The 19709-nt window shown below is 43.5% G+C and overlaps 2 protein-coding genes across 2 annotated transcripts; both read left to right on the top strand.

Moving 5' to 3' along the window:
- The first annotated feature begins 7885 nt into the window (after nt 1-7885).
- LOC127685495 (tetratricopeptide repeat protein 30A1) lies at nt 7886-10612 on the top strand. Its single transcript, XM_052182757.1, has one exon. It carries the CDS (start codon nt 8054-8056, stop codon nt 10046-10048), a length of 1995 nt encoding a protein of 664 aa, XP_052038717.1. The 5' UTR covers nt 7886-8053; the 3' UTR covers nt 10049-10612.
- Nucleotides 10613-16349: 5737 nt separating this feature from the next.
- LOC127684204 (tetratricopeptide repeat protein 30A2) lies at nt 16350-18344 on the top strand. Its single transcript, XM_052181165.1, has one exon. It carries the CDS (start codon nt 16350-16352, stop codon nt 18342-18344), a length of 1995 nt encoding a protein of 664 aa, XP_052037125.1.
- Nucleotides 18345-19709: the final 1365 nt, after the last annotated feature.

The following is a 19709-nucleotide window of genomic DNA, read 5'->3' as shown; positions in this document are numbered from 1 at the left end:
GAAGTGAGCGGAAAATCATCCAAGGAAGGCAGCCGTCTTATAGCAGAAAACAATAAAGCTATTACCCATGCAAAGGGTGGGGCTAGAAAACGAGAAGAGAGAAAAGAGTACAGGAGAAATAGGGGCAGAGGCAGATGGTTAAGACATAACGGCTAAGGAGAGGTGAAAGTCAATCCAAACAAAGAAAAATCATTGCACTTCCAGAGAAGAAGGGAAAAAAAGAGGGTGCAGAACCTTGTCATCAATTGAGCTGGAAAGAGAGACAATTACACAGGGAGGAGCTTGACAAAGGAGGGAAGAAAGAGATCAGGGCACTAAGAAACAATGTTGCTAGGTGCCCTTTACAACTGTGTCTGCAGGGAAGACTGGGGAGACTGCAGGAGTCTGGGGGGCGGGGGAGCCTCGGCAGAGCAGGTAAGAGGAGGCTGTTCAGATTTATGGATTTTATTACGCCAGTTTTCTGAATCACTCTGCTATAAAGGAAAATAGCTTCTGCAGAGCTGTCTCTCCTCCTTCAGGTGAGGAACAAAGGATGGGCGGAGCTAAGAACAGACGGGGAGGGGGTAGTAGGGAGGGTGGGGGAGGGTTGTCTGCAAGATCATCCTGTCTGCAGCCCAGGTGCTTTTGGGTGCTGCACCACATCACCTCATCATGTTTATATCAAAGATGGGAATCGAGAATCAGTCCATATGAGGTTGCAGTGAGCCCACATCTGTTACCTTCCAAACAGTAAATAAATAAATGGCCAGAAAACCGGATGCCAGTCCATCTACGGCAAAAAATATCATGTGCTTTATGATAAATCTGGACCCAGAGTCTTCCAGAGACTGCAGGCAGCAATGAGACAGGGTCCCCTCCACCCTGAATGTGGATGCTACATAGTGCTGAGAGGGACATAATTTATAGCACAAACCCTACGACTTCCACTAAGGTTGAGTTTTCCTCTCCTCCTCTTGCCTTTTTATTGGCTTTACTGCACGGTTGCCAATAGCAACATCCACTGGTAGCAAAGGGAGTTCGACACCATTGCAATCTGCCAGACGGTGGAGGCCTGACAGTGTCAACCATCAATCAAAGAGCTGTTTGTAATTGCCTCCATCTATTTCTCCTGTCTCGAGGTATCTTTCCCATTGTGGGTCAAGATTCAGAAACTGCTGACTAATGTCCCGGTCTGCTCCTCCATGACTACGGACAAGTGCAAGAGAGAGGGTGGTAGCCTGCTTGGTGTCAAACTCTGGAGCTTAGAGGTTGGAATTCTAGCACTTGAAGGTGTTTTTAAATCCCCTGCAAAGCAATTTCCTTCCCCTGAACCTGAGTCATGTGTGAGCTCCATAGTCCACTTCTCCAAAGCACAGAGACAGGGAACCTTATTTATCCCAATCCTTATAACCCAATCCTTATTTATCACTGTTGTTTCTTGCCTTTGAAATATGAGCCTCCTTCAAAATAAAACTCGGACAGACAAGACTGTCTCCTTCCTCGGGTCTTTAGGCACGAACAGCTGAGATGAGTCCATCCTACTTTTGTATGAGATGTATTTTTTCAGAGATTATATTTATTCATACTGGTGAGTATGTAGCTAATCTGTGCACATGCTACAACCCAGCTGGAGATCCCGGTGGGCAAGAGCAGCTGGCAGCCAGCCCAGGGTCCCTGCCAGCACACAGCAGAGCAGGACTCCATCCCAGCTGGCCGCCCAAGGGCCGCTCGGTTTCGGATTCCATAACTCTGCAGGTTTCTATCTGTTGAATAAAAGCACCAACTTTTATTCAGTTTCTGCTTCTAAGTACCAAGCGAGGCTTTGCTTTGGGAAATTCATCCAGGCCATTTACTTTCTACTTCTCAAATAAAATAGAAGCAAGCCTGAGAGTCATCTTCTCACTGAAGGATAGAAAAATTTACACATAGAGGGAGCAGACACAGAGCAACCTTCCTACAAAGTGTCTGAGCCTGCTTCTAATGATCGTGGTTGAGGCGGCCATCAATACCTGCTTGTAAGTGTGTATTCTCTGAGTTCATAAGGAACAGCTTTCAGTTATCGCCTAGCATTGCATCCCATACAGGAACCATTAGTTTAGAAGGGAATTTATAAAGAGAGCCAAGAAAAGTGAAAACTGCGCATGCGATTCCTGCTTCTGAAACCTGAAGGCCTACATGCTTCCCAGGACTTGGGGTTTGCAAGTATCTTGGATTTCAATGATCTTAAAAAAATTTTTATTAGTGAAAGGACAGTAATATGTTTCTGGAATTCCGTTGCCTTTTCTGTATGTTAGAGTTTAGCTTACTTCAGTGACTCAAGTCATTAGACTGACTCTACTCAATCTACTTTGCAGTACATTATTTTTAAAGCCCATTTCTCTTACTGACCCTGGTGAGTTACAGAAAGACACACACACACACACACACACACACACACACACACACACACCAATCATTGCTTCCAGTAATAAAAACAATTTCTCTCAAATGCAGCAGAAATCTAAACTTGTTTGGAATAAATTCAAATATAAAGAAAAATGCATTGGTCTGGGTGGGGTGGGGAGACAAAAAGATTAACAAAGGCAACTGAATATAACCTAATTTGGGATCCTAAAAGCTCTGCCAGCCTCCTTTAGTGAATTCCGTATGTTTCATAGTAACAAACTGGGATTGTTATTGTGCCATGTGCTGTCAAGAGCTCCCAAATCCCAATTATACTAGGAATTTAGAGGCTAAGTCTGGCTCTTAGTGCCCAAAGTATCACACATTTCCTAAGTCAGTGGCTCTCAACCTGGGGGTCTCCACCCCTTGGGGAGAGGGATGTCACATATCAGACGTCCTGCATATCAGATATTTACATTAAAATTCATAGCAGGAGAAAAGTTACAGTGCTAAAGAAGCAATGAGAAGAATTGCATGGTTGTGGGTCACCACACCATGAGGAATTGTGTAAATGGGTCGCAGCGTTAGGAAGGTTGAGAGTCACCACGCTGACTGAACAACACTCGAACATGGGGGGCAGATATAAACCCGGTTATGTCTGGAGAATTTCAGGGGGGTGCATTAGATTTAGCAGCACCCAATGTTGTGTCCCCTTGCTCATCCCCCCTGCACCTGTCTAGTGGTTTTGGGTTGTACAGACTGATTTTCAAATGCCCTTGCATGTCTGTGCGTCTCTCGGCACCACTAAGGGCAAACTGTTCTTCTGTGTCAGTCGGTACCGACCAGAGCAATGTCTCTCAGTGTGCACACTGGTGCAAAAGTGTTTGGTTTATGAAGTAAATGAACTACTTGCTATGGAAAAAAAACCAAGTGTGTTCTTTGAGGCCGTCTTTTGTCTGCGTTCGCTCCTGTGTCTATGTGCGTATTAGAACGGTTGTTTTTCTTTTGCTCTAGCACGGATTTAGATGAAATCATATTCACAGCAGTTTTAAAGCATAGAGCAGTGTGGAGATAGAAGTCTAGTTATTGAGTCCCATTCCCTGGGGGGGGGGGGGGCTGTTGCTTTTGCCATTTTCTTTTGATTTACAATTTAAACAGGATCCCCTACAGACTTGATTCCTAATTATTGTTGTTTTACACAGAAGAAGGAAAAGACATGAAGCCCCTGTCTTTGTTTCCCAGGCTAACACTGTGCTATAAGAACACTTGGTTTAAGGCCCTTGGCCGTTTCAGAAGCAACTTCACATGGCTTTGAAACAGGCTACTTGAGAGAGAGAGAGAGAGAGAGAGAGAGAGAGAGAGAGAGAGAGAGAGAGAGTTCTTGTTTTTAATAAAATGCTTAATGTTTAACTAATACTCTAGCATAGTCTCTGTTTTGAGGGCTAAGAGAAAGATGCATTAAAATTGTGACAACTTAGCTCATTAACTTTACCCAGTGCTGTCAGATTGTGTGAGAGGAGTCCCGGGACCTCATTTTTTAAAATGACCAAAGATCCTTCATGTTACCGAAGGTTGTCTGGAGGTAGAAGAAGTCTGCAGCTGAAAGCTGTCTCTGCATCTATTATGCATGGCTTATATCTGCATGGACAGTTATGCAGGATGGGGTCACATCTACGCGGGGCTGACAGCCACAGTGATGTGATACAATTATGCAATGGCTTCGGTGCTTAAACTTTAAAATTCTTACACCATTGTGCCTCTTCTATCAGAATGAACTGTGACAAATAATCTGAGCCAATTCAAATGACTGGGGGAAGGAGACACCCAGGGAGAGAGGGAGGAGGCGCAGTGTGGCCCTCTACTGGACAGTATAAGCAGATACCAGTGCTGTCTGCTGCAGCCGCTGGCTTTGTGTTTTGCAGCTAGCAGTTCTATAGCGAGGTGGAAAAGAGGATCTCTAATTCACAAAAGGTCTGTGGGGATGAACGAGAGAAGTCAGGCAAAGAGGGCCTGATGACGATTGCAGTGCATGCTTTCTGTATATACACACAGTACTGGAGCTTGTAGTAGCTCGCTCTCTGAAAGACTGCCCGACTGTTTTACTAATTAGGATCCACGGTTTTGCCTTCTCCACTAATCCCTTTTGTTACACTCCTACACAATCCGAGATGAGTTGGTTTAGTAACACTGTGAACTTTAAAATGCAAGCTACTTGATCAAAATTGAAGTCCATTCAAGACAGAGATCTTATTTGGACACTGAAGAAGATTTCTCTGAAAGGCAAGACCCACGTGAGATGAAACAGCTCTCCAACTAGACATGAGTGAGCTTGTTAATTCAGCTTACAGACAGCCGCATGTCAAAAAACTGAACTCAGGCTCCTCAATCAGTAACAAGACAGATTTGGCTCTAATTTATCCATTGCTTCCCTATTCATAGTGGAGATGGATTTGAGATGACCAAAAGTTCAATGGGACTGAGCTCCTAAACGGACCATCCTGGAAAAAATAGTCAGCAGCCATAGTGGGGAAGAAAACAGCAACTTTGCAAATGACTTCCTTTATCAAGAAAGATGCTTGCATGGGGTTGTGCATGAGACACTCATGGATTAGTAATGTACCAGCCACGACGGTCGCATTCACAGGGTAACAAAAGGTACAATTCCCAGCTAATTGTCAAAGGAAATCTCGATCCATTATGCATTTGATAGCTTTATATTTTGGCAGGAAAAGCAGAAGGACGCTAAGAACCAACATGCTTTTGCATGGCTATGTTTTGCATACTCTTCCCGGTAATCGTCCCTCCTCTAGTCCAACAAAACCAGCCATGAGTGTTATTCTACCTCTCAATCTTTAACTCCTTTCTACATGTCTCGAACACACTTCACAAGTACCACTGCATGCTGTCCTATCGCTGAGGATAATATTGCAGATTTGCTCTTGACATATACTCCAGCTCTTCAAGACCCTAATATAAACAAAAATGATGTTTTATTCTTCGTAATATTCTACTCAGTTTCCTTTCCAGGCCTTCCATCATTAATTAAAGGATCTCCTTTCATCTCTCCCATCCAAGAAAGAATGAAACGACTCCCCAGCTGCCTATCAGAGACCAAATAAAAGTCAGCCTATCACAGCGGCGCTTGTGGTCCTGCCAGTTTCACAGTGGGATTGGTGCACTCATTGCATTTTGAAAATGGCCCTGGTCCTCCATCTGTCTAAGCCAAATGTCCTGCTCTTTTCAAGCCAGGCCATTGGAGCCACTTCCCATGACATAAGGAGGAGGACACAAAATGGCTGCCGTCCTGTGTACTTCAGCCGCCGTGCTCATAGACAGGCACCAGCACAGAGGAGTAACCCAAATGGTCCCCTTCAGGTAGCCAAGGAATTTGGGAGAAAGCCAACAGTCCTTTCATTTTGTGTGTGTGTTTTAAAAAGCCATTTGAAGGTGGGATGTTTTCTTCATGTAAGTCTGTGCAACCTAAGACTGAAGGAATAAAAGGTCATTTCTTGTTTCCGTGCTCCCTCATCATGATTTAAGACCAGCTTCTTCACAATAGCATTGTAGGCATAGAGATTTTTTAAATACTGAGTATAAATTTCCAAGGAGCAAATGTCAGGCAGGCCAGCAGTTGTAAAGGAGGCACATCATATTCCTTAATATTTGAGCATCTGAGGTCACATACTGCCACCACAGACTTCACCTAAAAGGGTACCAAAAAAATCAGAGTAGTAGTAAACTCAGAGTAGGGATATAGAAGGAGTCCTTACCTGCTTTCTGTGGAGATCTTTGGCGGACCAAAGACCCACTCCATACACATGAAATGAGTGCAATTTGTTCCTTCCTTCTTATTGATTGCATGAATGTCCCTTGTGTGATGACATCAAAGAAGTCACATGGCTGTTAATTCTCGGCATGAGGGAAGGCTGACAGCACATGAAGTCAGCTGTTATATGATAGGAGCAACTGCACACCTACTTCAGGCTTTTCCTTGTGATGCCAGGAACTAGGAGATACCCAACACCACCAGTCATTGTAAACTACAGTTGACGAATCAAAGTCTGAAGACTACTACCCACCCCAATTTAGTTGGTTGTTTCTATTTAAAAAAAAAAAAAAGGTATTAATCTTTCCTCAGACACATGCGGTGCCGCATTTGGCCGTTAAAGATTGTTGGAGACATGTGGATAGAATGGTTTGCCACTCACTGAGTCTCATAGAACCTAGTTCTCGGTTTTCTTTTCTTTTTAATTTTATTTATTTATTATATGTGAGTACACTGTAGATGTCTTCAGACACCCCAGAAGATGGCATCAGACCCCATTACAGATGGTTGTGAGCCACATGTGGTTGCTGGGATTTGAACTCAGAACCTTCGGAGGAGCAGTTGGTGCTCTTAACCACTGAGCCATCTCTCCAGCCCCTAGTTCTCGGTTTTCATGGTTCAGCCTCTGTGCTGTTTGAGTGAGGATGTACCTCTCGGTTCAGATGTTTGAACACTTCATCCCCAGCTGGTAGCACCGTTGGGGAAGATGTGGCATTGTTGGAAGAGATAAGTCACCAAGATTTTAAAAGGCTTCCGCCATCCCAGTATCACACTATCTCCCTCCATCTTAAGAGATCGAGATGACTCAGTGGAGGTGAGAGAGAACCTCCCCTGCCGAGAATCTGGGTCAGGAACTCAACTATGACTCAAAAGGTTGGCTTTAGTCATTTCTGGGGACAGCCTGATTTGATGCTATTATCTATCTTCTCCTTGGCTTGTGTTATTTTACTTAGCACAGTTACCCAACTAGACTCCCTCCTCTGCCTGGGACTCTCTTGGGAATTCTAGCTAATCTCCACAATGGCTTCCCTAGTTGATTTCAACTAAATATTTGTAAGCCGCCAATTTCATTATATTGAATTATCGATCTGATGTTTCTATCTGCTACTTAACTACTATTTTACTTTTGCCTGCTATGTTGTTTTTTTAAAAACTAACGTTAAAAAAAAAAACACCGTTTGTAGATCATTTTCTACTTGGTACAGAATGCATACTCACTGCACTGTTCTATTAAGGAGTACAACACTTAGCTCAGCACTGAAGGATAATTCAGGAGATTTCAAAATATACAAGGAGGGAAAAAGGACAAACCTCCAAAAACCTCCAGGGACCGCAGGCCCTAATCAGGCTACTGTCCTTCCACAGAGAGGTCTCAGTATCTAGCCAGCAAACAAGCAATGCTCTCTCCTTTCAACGACTAAAGGGAGTCTAAAACGACTACCACAGGCCTAAATGGCTTATGACCTTTTCTTATCTGAATACACAAACAAACAAACAAACAAACAAACAAACAAAAGAATGCGCCAAAGCCCCCAGGTTAACGTACTCGTGAAATAAGACTACAACTCCCAGAATGCAACGTGAATACGTCTCATGGGGAAGTAACAATGATGCATGCCGGGAGAAACCAAGCGTATAATATCTGGACTGTTTGCAACGGTTTTCTATCCCTTCTCCGACTTCTATCCCTACCCAGTTGGTAGTCTTACAACACAAAACAAAAAATTCCGGGATTATGTCAATGGTTGCTAGTCATGCCGAACAAATCCTTTCTACCTTAGAGGTAACCGCCAACCCCTAGACGAACTTCCGTTTCCGGCTACCTAGTTGCCTTGGAAACTAGCACGCGCGACAATTTTGGCGGCTATGGCCTGGCAAAGCAACTCTAAAGTCCCCGACGGTGAGTTCACTGCGGTGGTGTACAGGCTCATCCGCGACTCCCGCTACTCAGAGGCGGTGCAGCTGCTGAGCGCAGAGCTGCAGAGGAGCTCCCGCAGCCGCGCAGGGCTGTCGCTGCTGGCCTACTGTTACTACCGCCTGCAGGAGTTCGAGCTCGCTGCAGAGTGCTATGAGCAGCTGAGCCAGATGCACCCAGAGCTCGAGCAGTACCGCCTGTACCAGGCCCAGGCGCTGTACAAGGCCTGCCTGTATCCAGAGGCCACCAGGGTCGCCTTCCTCCTGGACAACCCCACCTATCAGACTCGAGTCCTTCGTCTCCAGGCTGCTATCAAGTACAGTGAAGGTGACCTCCCAGGAGCCAGGAGCCTGGTGGAGCAGCTGCTGAGTGGGGAAGCTGGAGAAGACAGTGGAGGGGAGAATGACCCAGATAGTTTGGTCAACCTGGGTTGTCTGCTCTACAAGGAGGGACACTATGAAGCTGCCTGCTCCAAGTTCTTAGCGGCCCTGCAGGCTTCTGGCTACCAGCCTGACCTTTCCTACAACTTGGCTTTGGCCTATTACAGCAGTCGGCAGTATGCACCTGCTCTGAAGCATATCGCTGACATCATTGAGCGTGGCATCCGTCAACACCCAGAACTCGGCGTGGGCATGACAATTGAAGGCATTGATATTCGAAGTGTTGGCAACACTGCAGTCCTTCACCAGACTGCTCTGGTCGAAGCCTTCAACCTCAAGGCAGCCATAGAGTACCAGCTGAGAAACTTTGAGGTAGCCCAAGAAACACTCACTGACATGCCACCCAGAGCAGAGGAAGAGTTGGACCCCGTGACCCTGCACAATCAGGCTCTGATGAACATGGATGCCAAGCCCACGGAGGGCTTTGAAAAGCTACAGTTTCTGCTCCAGCAGAACCCCTTCCCCCCAGAGACATTTGGCAACCTGTTGCTGCTTTACTGTAAATATGAGTATTTTGACCTGGCAGCTGATGTTCTAGCAGAAAATGCCCACTTGACTTACAAGTTCCTCACACCCTATCTCTATGACTTCTTGGATGCCATGATCACCTGCCAGACAGCTCCTGAGGAGGCTTTCATTAAACTTGATGGGCTGGCTGGCATGCTGACTGAGCAGCTCAGGAGACTCACTAAGCAAGTTCAAGAAGCAAGGCATAACAGAGATGATGAAATTATTAAAAAAGCTGTGAATGAATATGATGAAACCCTTGAGAAATATATCCCTGTACTGATGGCCCAGGCAAAAATCTACTGGAATCTTGAGAATTACACAATGGTGGAGAAGATCTTCCGCAAATCTGTGGAATTCTGTAATGACCACGATGTGTGGAAGCTGAATGTGGCCCATGTCCTCTTCATGCAGGAAAACAAGTACAAAGAGGCCATTGGTTTCTACGAGCCCATTGTCAAGAAGAATTACGATAACATCCTGAGTGTCAGCGCTATCGTGCTAGCCAACCTCTGTGTTTCCTATATCATGACAAGTCAGAATGAAGAAGCTGAGGAGCTGATGAGGAAGATTGAGAAGGAGGAGGAACAACTCTCTTATGATGACCCAGACAAGAAAATCTACCACCTTTGCATTGTGAATTTGGTGATAGGAACCCTGTATTGTGCCAAAGGAAACTATGACTTTGGCATCTCTCGGGTTATCAAAAGCCTGGAGCCTTACCATAAAAAGCTAGGCACTGATACGTGGTATTATGCCAAAAGATGCTTCCTGTCCTTACTAGAAAACATGTCTAAGCACATGATAGTGCTTTGTGATGGTGTTGTTCAAGAATGTGTCCAGTTTCTAGAGCATTGTGAAATTTTTGGCAGAAACATCCCTGCTGTTCTAGAACAGCCCTTGGAGGAAGAAAGAATTCACACCGGGAAGAATACAGTCACATATGAGTCCAGACTGTTGAAAGCTTTGATTTATGAGATCATAGGGTGGAATATGTAGTAGCTTCTGTTAATGACATTTATGATAAAGGCTTTGTTATGTTGGCATTGTGTTTCAACTCTAGGCTTTATCATTTTCACACATTTTACATGTTCTACATTGTCTACTTAACATGTTTATTCAATTAGATAGCTTTTTCTGATGAGAAGCCTCACCAAATGAGCATAAAAAATGAACACAGAAGAATTTATTTAAGATTTCAGACCTGAATGGAGAAAGTTCCATCCAGAAGTGTTTATAACGTCCACAACTTTTCATTGATACTTCACACTGTGCTTTATTTTTGTTGTTTGTAAACAGCATTACTTTATCCATGAAGGACATGTATCAACCATGAACCTTAGTTATATGACACTTGGGCTCTAGAAGTAGTTTCAGAGATTGCATGTTCTGCTTTAGTTTATCCTCATGATTATTTTATTTGTAGTGTAGAAGTTTTGTATAATTGTAGATTTTAAAGTTTTTTTTGTTGTTTTGGGGTTTTTTATTTTTTAAAGAAAGTAGTAATGTTTAACAAAAGTGTTTATGTTATTAGTGGCTCTTTCCTGGAATGTGCAAAATTCACTGTGAAATTTTGTTCCTAAATAAAAAATGTAGCTGCTATTGTTTGAAGCTAATAAACAATTGATAAATATCTTGTATTTTTACTGGTCATAATTGACCTTTAGTGGTTGATAATATAAGTAATTTTTTCATATGTTATTTGTATTAGGGTTCTCTAGAGTCACAGAACTTATGGGTAGACTCTATATAGTAAGGGAATTTGTTGATGACTTAACAATCTTCAGTCCAACTCTCCAACAGTGGTCAGCAGCAGCTGTGGATGGGAGTCCAAGGATCTAGCAATTGTCAGTCCCACAAGGCAAACAGGCAAAGAAGAGAGAATAAATCTTCCTTCTTCCAATGTCCTTATGTAAGTCTCCAGCAGAGTGTGTGGCCCAGATTAAAGACATGTGCCACTATGCCTTTAATTCCAGATGACCTTGAACTCTTAGATCTCCCTGTCTTAATCTTCTGGAATTCATAGCCACTATGCCTCAAGATCTCCATGCCAAGATCCAGGTCAGAAATTTGTATCTCTCAGCCTCCAGATTAGGATCATAAGTGAGCCTTCCAATTCTGGATTGTACTTCATTCCAGATATAGTCAAGTTGACAACCAGGAATACCACTACAATCCACCCCTTGTCAACTTGACACAAACAATATCTCATGTCCATATGAAACAATAACAAGGTCATGAATATGCCTAACATGACTTAACTATTCCTCATACAATCACTGTAAATTAACAATGGGGCAATGTCCCTTGGGAACATTCTTTTAGTGTCTCAAATAACAGTTGATGTTAAAGAAATTGGAAGAAAGACAAAATGTATTCTTAACAAAATAAGACAGAAGCATTCATATTATTTTATAATGCTTGTTTCTGCAACTGGTTATGTGGCCTTAGCTGGTATTTATAACTACCTTCCTCTGCTACCCATTCTGTATTTCCTTCATCCTCAGCAAGCACCTCAGCAGGTCTTGGCTCTTTTCCTGGAGGATTGACCCATACTTTCATTCCTGATGGGTCTGTGTTCTTTGTCATCCTGCTTGGATTAGGCTGTTGTAGTTTCCCATTGACTTTAATCACAGGACATGGTAGTACTAAGAGACGCCCTAGGGAATCTCCTGCATTCGAGACATAATCCTGCTTACCTCCATTTTGGAGAGGCAATCTAATTTCCCCATGGTAATCTTAATCTACCACTCCTCCTAAAACTGTTATTCCTTTCTTAGCCTGTTGGTTTAAGGGCATTAGAAGCCCAAAATGACCAGGGGGAAGTCTGAGCTTCCAGTTCAATGGAATGTTGTGGCTACTGGTAGGAGCACTCCCCCCTCTGGAACCAAAACTTCTAGACCAGCAGAACCTAGAGTTGTGGGGACAGGAAGCAAAAAATTTCCTAGAGGATCACTAGGAGTGATAGTGAATGGAACTATTCCCTTTTTCACCCCTTGATTCCTGGACCCATGGAACCAGGCTATGGGAGAAACTGTACCATATATCAAATGCTGATTCAAAGCATATACTGCCTTCTGAAGAACTCTGCCCCAGCCCTCCATAATCTTACCTCCCAATTGGCACTGTAACTGTGTCTTCAAAAGTCCATTCCATCTTTCTATCAGACCAGCTGCTTCAGGATGATGGGGAACATGGTAAGACCAGTGAATTCCATGATCAGGGCCCATTTGTCACACTTCTCTGGCTATGAAATGAGTTCCTTGGTCAGAAGCAATACTGTGTGAAATACCATGGCAATAGATAAGGTATTCTGTGAGTCCACGGATGGTGGTTTTGGCAGAAGCATACGTGCAAGAAAGGTGAATCCATAACCAGAATAAATATCTACTCCAATAAGAACAAAATGTTGTCCTTTCCACGGAGGAAGTGGTCCAATGTAGTCAACCTGCCACCAAGTTGCTGGCTGGTCACCTTGAGGAATGATGCCATATCTGGGGCCCAGTATTAGTCTCTGCTGTAGGCAGATCTGGCATTCAGCAGCAGCTATAGCCAGGTCAGCCTTGGCAAGAGGAAATCTATGTTGCTGAGCCCAAGCATAACCACCATCTCAGCCACCATGGCCACTCTTTTCATGTGCCCACTGGGCAATGACGTGGGATGGCTGGGGAAAGAGGCTGACTGTCCACAGAACGGGTCATCTTCTCCACTTGATGACTGAACTCCTCCTCAGCTGAAGTCACCTTTTGGTGAGCATTTACAAGGGACACAAATATCTTCACATCCTTTGCCCATTTGGAAAAAATCTATCCACATACTTCTTCCCAGATGTCTTTCTCACCAATTTTCTAATCGTGATCTTTCCAAGACCCTGACCATCTAGCCAACCCATTGGCTACAACCCAGGAGTCAATGAACAATCATACATCTGGCCATTTCTTCTTCCAAACAAACTGTAATACTATGTGTACTGCCCGAAGTTCTGCCCACTGTAAAGATTTTCCTTCACCTGTATCATTCAGGGTTGTCCCAGAAAGCGGTTGTAATGCTGCAGCTGTCCACTTCTGGGTGGTGCCTGCATAACATGCATAGCCATCAGTAAACCAGGTCCTAGTCTTCTCTTCTTCAGTCAGATGGTCATAGGGAATACCCCATGAAGCTATAGGTCCATGCTTGGCAGCAGATGGCATTAGTAACAGGAATAGAAACCATAGGCATTTGTGTAACTTCTTCATGTAACTTGCTTGTGCCTTCAGGACCTGCTCTGACCTGATCATGTATATACTGCTTCCATTTGATAATAGACTGTTGCTGTGCACATCCTACTTTATGACTTGGAGGATCTGATAGCACCCAGCTCATGATGGGTAGTTCAGGTCACATAGTAACTTGATGTCCTATTGCTAAATGTTTAGTTTTCTCTAAGACCCAATAGCAGGCCAAGAGCTGTTTTTCAAAGGGAGAATAGTTGTCTGCAGATGATGGTAGAGCTTTGCTCCAAAATCCCAAAGGTCTCTTCTGTGATTCACCTACAGGGGCCTGCCAGAGGCTCCAAACAGCATCTCTATCTGCCACCAACACCTCAAGTACCATCAGGTCTTCTGGATCATATGGTCTAAGTGGTAGAGCAGCCTGCACAGCAGCCTGGACCTATTGAAAAGCCTTCTCCTGTTCCAGGCCCCACACAAAGCTAGCAGCTTTCAGAATCACTTAGTAAATAAGCCCGAGTAACACAGCTAAGTGAGGAATGTGCTGAATCCAGAATCCAAATAGATCCACTAAACGTTGTGCTTCTTTCTTGGTGGTGGGAGGGGCCAGGTGCAACAACTTATCTTTCACCTTAGAAGAAATATCTCTGTATGCCCCACACCACTGTACTCCTAAGAATTTCATTGAGGTAAAAAAAAAAAAAAAAAAAAAAAAAAAGAATTTCACTGAGGTAGATGGTCCTTGAATTTTGGTTGGATTTAATTCCCATCCTCTCATATGCATATGTGTTACCAGAGAATCAAAGTGGTTGCATCCTGCTCACTTGGTCCAATCAGCATAATGTCATCAATATAATGCACCAATGTGGTATTTTGTGGAAGAGACAAATAATCAAGATCCCTTCTAACTAAGTTATGACACAGGACAGGAGAGTTAATATATCCTTGAGGCAAAACTGTAAAGGTATACTGCTGGCCTTGCCAACTGAAAGCAAACTGCTTCTGATGGTCCTTAGGGACAGGTACTGAGAAGAAGGCATTTTCCCAATCAATAGCTGCATATCAGGTACCAGGGAATGTGTTAATTTGTTCAAGTAATGAAACTACATCTGGTACAGCAGCTGCAATTGGAGTTACTACCTGATTTAGTTTTCAATAGTCAACTGTCATCCTCCGTGATCCATCTGTCTTCTGCACTGGCCAGATAGAAAAGTTAAAGTAAAATGTGGTGGGAACCACCACCCCTGAGTCTTTCAAGTCCTTGATAGTGGCAATAATTTCTGCAATTCCTCCAGGATTGGTTTTGATTCATTATTTTCTTTAGCAGAAGCAACTCTAAAGACTTCTATTAGCTGGGTGGTGGGAGGCAGAGGCAGGTGGATTTCTGAGTTCAAGGCCATCCTGGTCTACAGAGTGAACTCCAAGACAGCCAGGGCTACACAGAGAAACCCTGTCTCCAAAAAAAAAAAAAAAAAAAAAAAAAAAAAAAAAAAGACTTCCATTTAGCCTTTCCAATCATAATAGCCCTCACTCCACAGGTCAGGGAACCAATGTGAGAATTCTGCCAATTTCTAAGTATAATCTATCCTAATTATACATTCTGGAACTGGGAAAATGACCACAGGATATGTTTGGGGACCTACTGGACCTACTGTGAGTCAGACATCAATCAATACTCCATTAATCACCTGTCCTCCATAATCCATTAACTGGACGGCCACAACGTTCCTTGGGATCTCCTGGGATCAGTGTCAATTTAGAACCTGTATCCAATAAACCCTGGAAAGTCTGATTATTTCCTTTACCCCAGTGTACAGTTGCCCTTGTAAAAGGCCATAGGAAGAATTGGAGAAAGGCTAATACCAAAACTTTTAGGTGTCTTACCAAGAAGATCCTTTCTCAGAGGAACCTAACCACCCCTTAATTCAAGGGATTCTGGGTCTGCAAACTGACTCAAGTCTGGAAATTGATTCTCTGGCTGAGATTGCCTTTTGCCACAATCCAATGTAGCCTTTCTTTCATTTGTTTGTGAATGTTTCTGTTTATACAGATCAAACAGATATGCAGTAGGCTTCCTATCTATTTCATGCCTGGAAACACCATGATTGATTAGCTAATACCAAAGGTCCAAAGGAGTCATGCCATTATAAATGTCACCTCTCCTGTGTTGACAATAAGTAATTTTAAAAGTCAATATTTAATTCCTATACTGGTGTAGCTATTAGAAGACATTGATGCTGGAGTTTTGTCCCTTACTATCTTCAGAAGAAGTACATTTTATTCTACTTAGCATTATCAAAGTCCCTTTCTGACGTCAATGATTTATACATATTGACACATGAAATTTTATTTGTATAATGTAAAGTTATATAAAAAAGCATCTGGGACATTTTTCTTCATTTTAGCAGTCTCATGACCATAGTCTTCCTAGTTAGCTCTGAGGGGATGCCCATAGGGAATGCTCCTCACTGGACTCTAGCCCCCATATTTCCTAAAAACATAAGCCCTTGTTTTTTCCATGATGTTATTTTGTTCTTAATAGTTATCGGTCTATCTTACAGAACATCAAAAAGAAAATTTAGGCTTTGAAAGTTTGAACCGAGAAGCCCACAAACAACAGCTTTCTATTATGTTGTTGCTATAATGAAATCTTTTTCTTCCAGAAAGCAGGAATTATTATGTGTTTACAGGGGTTGTTTGGATATATGAAGTATGGCATATATGTATAATTCTACATTCTATATCTATTCCACATTCATACACATACAGCCATCTCTTTACGTAGAGAAAAAATAGTAGGTGTGTCACAGATTTGACTGTAAAGTGTTTTTACATTATTATTTGACCTGTTGCTTTTTTCACTCAAGATGTAAAGATTTCATATTTAAAAGAAAAACCGAAGAATATATAAAATGCTGCTTTACACTCAGGAATTTAGTGCAAGAAGCAGTCACAGCACTTCCAAGATGGGCTAATTCCTTCTTTCAGAAACCAACTTCCGGGATACGTTAAAAAAAAAAAAAATTCTCCAGACTTCCGTTTCCGTTGACTTGTTGCCCTGGAAACCAGTACACTCAAGAATCTTGACAGTTATGGCGGGGCTGAGCAGCTCGCAGATCCCCGACGGTGAGTTCACTGCGGTGGTGTACAGGCTCATCCGCGACTCCCGCTACTCAGAGGCGGTGCAGCTGCTGAGCGCAGAGCTGCAGAGGAGCTCCCGCAGCCGCGCAGGGCTGTCGCTGCTGGCCTACTGCTACTACCGCCTGCAGGAGTTCGAGCTCGCTGCAGAGTGCTATGAGCAGCTGAGCCAGATGCACCCAGAGCTCGAGCAGTACCGCCTGTACCAGGCCCAGGCGCTGTACAAGGCCTGCCTGTATCCAGAGGCCACCAGGGTCGCCTTCCTCCTGGACAACCCCACCTTCTATAGTCGGGTCCTTCGTCTCCAGGCTGCTATCAAGTACAGTGAAGGTGACCTCCCAGGAGCCAGGAGCCTGGTGGAGCAGCTGCTGAGTGGGGAAGCTGGAGAAGACAGTGGAGGGGAGAATGACCCAGATGGTTTGGTCAACATGGGTTGTCTGCTCTACAAGGAGGGACACTATGAAGCTGCCTGCTCCAAGTTCTTTGCAGCGTTGCAGGCTTCTGGCTACCAGCCAGATGTATCTTACAACCTAGCTTTAGCTTGTTACAGCAACAGGCACTATGCCCCAGCGCTGAAGCACATTGCCAATATCATTGAGCGTGGCATCCGTCAACACCCAGAACTCGGTGTGGGCATGACCACCGAGGGCATTGATGTTCGCAGTGTTGGCAACACTGTAGTCCTTCACCAGACTGCTCTGGTCGAAGCCTTCAACCTCAAGGCAGCCATAGAGTACCAGCTGAGAAACTATGAGGCAGCCCAGGAAGCCCTCACTGACATGCCACCCAGAGCAGAGGAAGAGTTGGACCCCGTGACCCTGCACAACCAGGCTCTGATGAACATGGACGCCAAGCCCACGGAGGGCTTTGAAAAGCTACAGTTTCTGCTCCAGCAGAACCCCTTCCCCCCAGAGACCTTTGGCAACCTGTTGCTGCTTTACTGTAAATATGAGTATTTTGACCTGGCAGCTGATGTTCTAGCAGAAAATGCCCACTTGACTTACAAGTTCCTCACACCCTATCTCTATGACTTCTTGGATGCCATGATCACCTGCCAGACAGCTCCTGAGGAGGCTTTCATTAAACTTGATGGGCTAGCTGGCATGCTGACTGAGCAGCTCAGGAGACTCACTAAGCAAGTTCAAGAAGCAAGGCATAACAGAGATGATGAAGTTGTCATAAAGGCTGTAAACGAATATGATGAAACCCTTGAGAAATATATCCCTGTACTGATGGCCCAGGCAAAAATCTACTGGAATCTTGAGAATTACCCAATGGTGGAGAAGATCTTCCGCAAATCTGTGGAATTCTGTAATGACCACGATGTGTGGAAGCTGAATGTGGCCCATGTCCTCTTCATGCAGGAAAACAAGTACAAAGAGGCCATTGGTTTCTACGAGCCCATTGTCAAGAAGAATTATGATAACATCCTGAGTGTCAGCGCTATCGTGCTAGCCAACCTCTGTGTTTCCTATATCATGACAAGTCAGAATGAAGAAGCTGAGGAGCTGATGAGGAAGATTGAGAAGGAGGAGGAACAACTCTCTTATGGTGACCCAGACAAGAAAATCTACCACCTTTGCATTGTGAATTTGGTGATAGGAACCCTGTATTGTGCCAAAGGAAACTATGACTTTGGCATCTCTCGGGTTATCAAAAGCCTGGAGCCTTACCATAAAAAGCTAGGCACTGATACGTGGTATTATGCCAAAAGATGCTTCCTGTCCTTACTAGAAAACATGGCAAAGCACACGATCATGCTGAGGGACAGTGTCATTCAAGAATGTGTCCAGTTTCTAGAGCATTGTGAAATTTTTGGCAGAAACATCCCTGCTGTTCTAGAACAGCCCTTGGAGGAAGAAAGAATGCACATTGGAAAGAATACAGTCACGTATGAGTCCAGACAGTTGAAAGCATTGATCTATGAGATCATAGGGTGGAATATGTAGTTATTTATAAAAAAAAAAAAGTCATTAGAAAGGCTTTTTTAGAGTCTATATTTCTTTCTTCTGTATTTTCCTGCACATTTTTATTTATTTTTTTGTTTCTAATTTGACTCTATATGTAACACTATGACAGTCTTTCCACCTTGTAGCCTTGGTATATGTATGTTATAGGCTCCGACATTTTTACTACTTGACACCGTCCACAGTTGCTGCAGTGGCATCTCTTTAAATGCGGAAGCATTGAGCAGCTCTTAGAGTTGTGGCTCTGTAAAGGCGGCCAAGCATTAATCAGTGACCGGTATACAATCCTGCTGCTACTGCCCAGTAGACCCAGTTGCTGGACCACAGCAAACCGTCTCTCCATTAGCAAAGAGAAACAGAAGGCAGACTTTGTTCTCTGGATAGACTGTGCTACTTAATAAATACTCTTAGCCATGTGGCTCAAAGCTTTTTATTTCTTTTGGTTGGCTACTTTGCTTGTTGCTTTTGTTTGGGGCCTTTTCTGTTACTGTTGAGATTGTCCACACTCCAGACCTCTTCAAAAACCAAAGTCTAGTTTGGACCTGGCCTAATCTTTTTTGAAAGTACAAGTACTTATTTTCCTAGGTTCTTTCTAGGTTATCTTTAGCAAGTAGCTCCATCTTCCTCCTGATGATGTTAATTGGTATAGTCAACGTTTCCTTTCTCTTTGTGCTTTGGTCTTTCCACAGTTGATTGTACCTCATCAATAGTAAGTGTGGAAGTTGTTTTTTAAAAGATGTGTGTATGTGCGTGTGGCATGCAGGTGCTATGATGTACTTGTAGAGGTCATAAATCCAACTTTAGAAAATAGGTTCCCCCTTCCTGTTGTGAACTCAAGCCCTCAGCCTTGCCTGGGAAATGCTTTTTTTTTTTTTTAACCTGCTGAGCCATCTTCAAAGCTCACATTTGAAAGCTTTTGAATGCTTTTAGTTTAGAGAGGTGTTGAACTGAAAATGAAACAGGAGGGGAGAGGGGATAAGTTGTGGATATTGTACAGCCTGTAAGTCTTAAGCAATTCACTTACTCCTCAGGGTCTTGGAGTCTTCCCAGCTGCTTGACCCTTCCTGCAGGTATGGCAATGGCCTCTAGTTCAGTAACATCCATACAAAGAGAAGCTGCCTTCTTTTATAACCTGGAATTAAGTCTGGTCAAAATGAAATATATAACCATATACCAAATTAATGCTTTCTAGCATTTTGGCTTACAGAAAATGTTAACCATTTAAGAGGAATGCTATCTAATAACTTACTCATTCCTAAAAAATTTGAGGTATGTTTTAACCTGGTATTTTTGTTTACAACTCTAGCTGTGAATGTATACAAGACAGTCCTTTTTTTTCTTGCTACA

The sequence above is a fragment of the Apodemus sylvaticus genome, chromosome 5 (assembly GCF_947179515.1).
Source record: "Apodemus sylvaticus chromosome 5, mApoSyl1.1, whole genome shotgun sequence".
Lineage (NCBI taxonomy): Eukaryota > Metazoa > Chordata > Mammalia > Rodentia > Muridae > Apodemus > Apodemus sylvaticus.
The sequence above is the reverse complement of the archived record's forward strand: the minus strand, read 5'-3'. Positions and strand labels throughout refer to the sequence as shown.

Coding starts and splice junctions, on each gene's coding strand:
- LOC127685495 (XM_052182757.1), top strand. CDS start 8,054: ATGGCCTGGCAAAGCAACTCTAAAGTCCCCGACGGTGAGTTCACTGCG.
- LOC127684204 (XM_052181165.1), top strand. CDS start 16,350: ATGGCGGGGCTGAGCAGCTCGCAGATCCCCGACGGTGAGTTCACTGCG.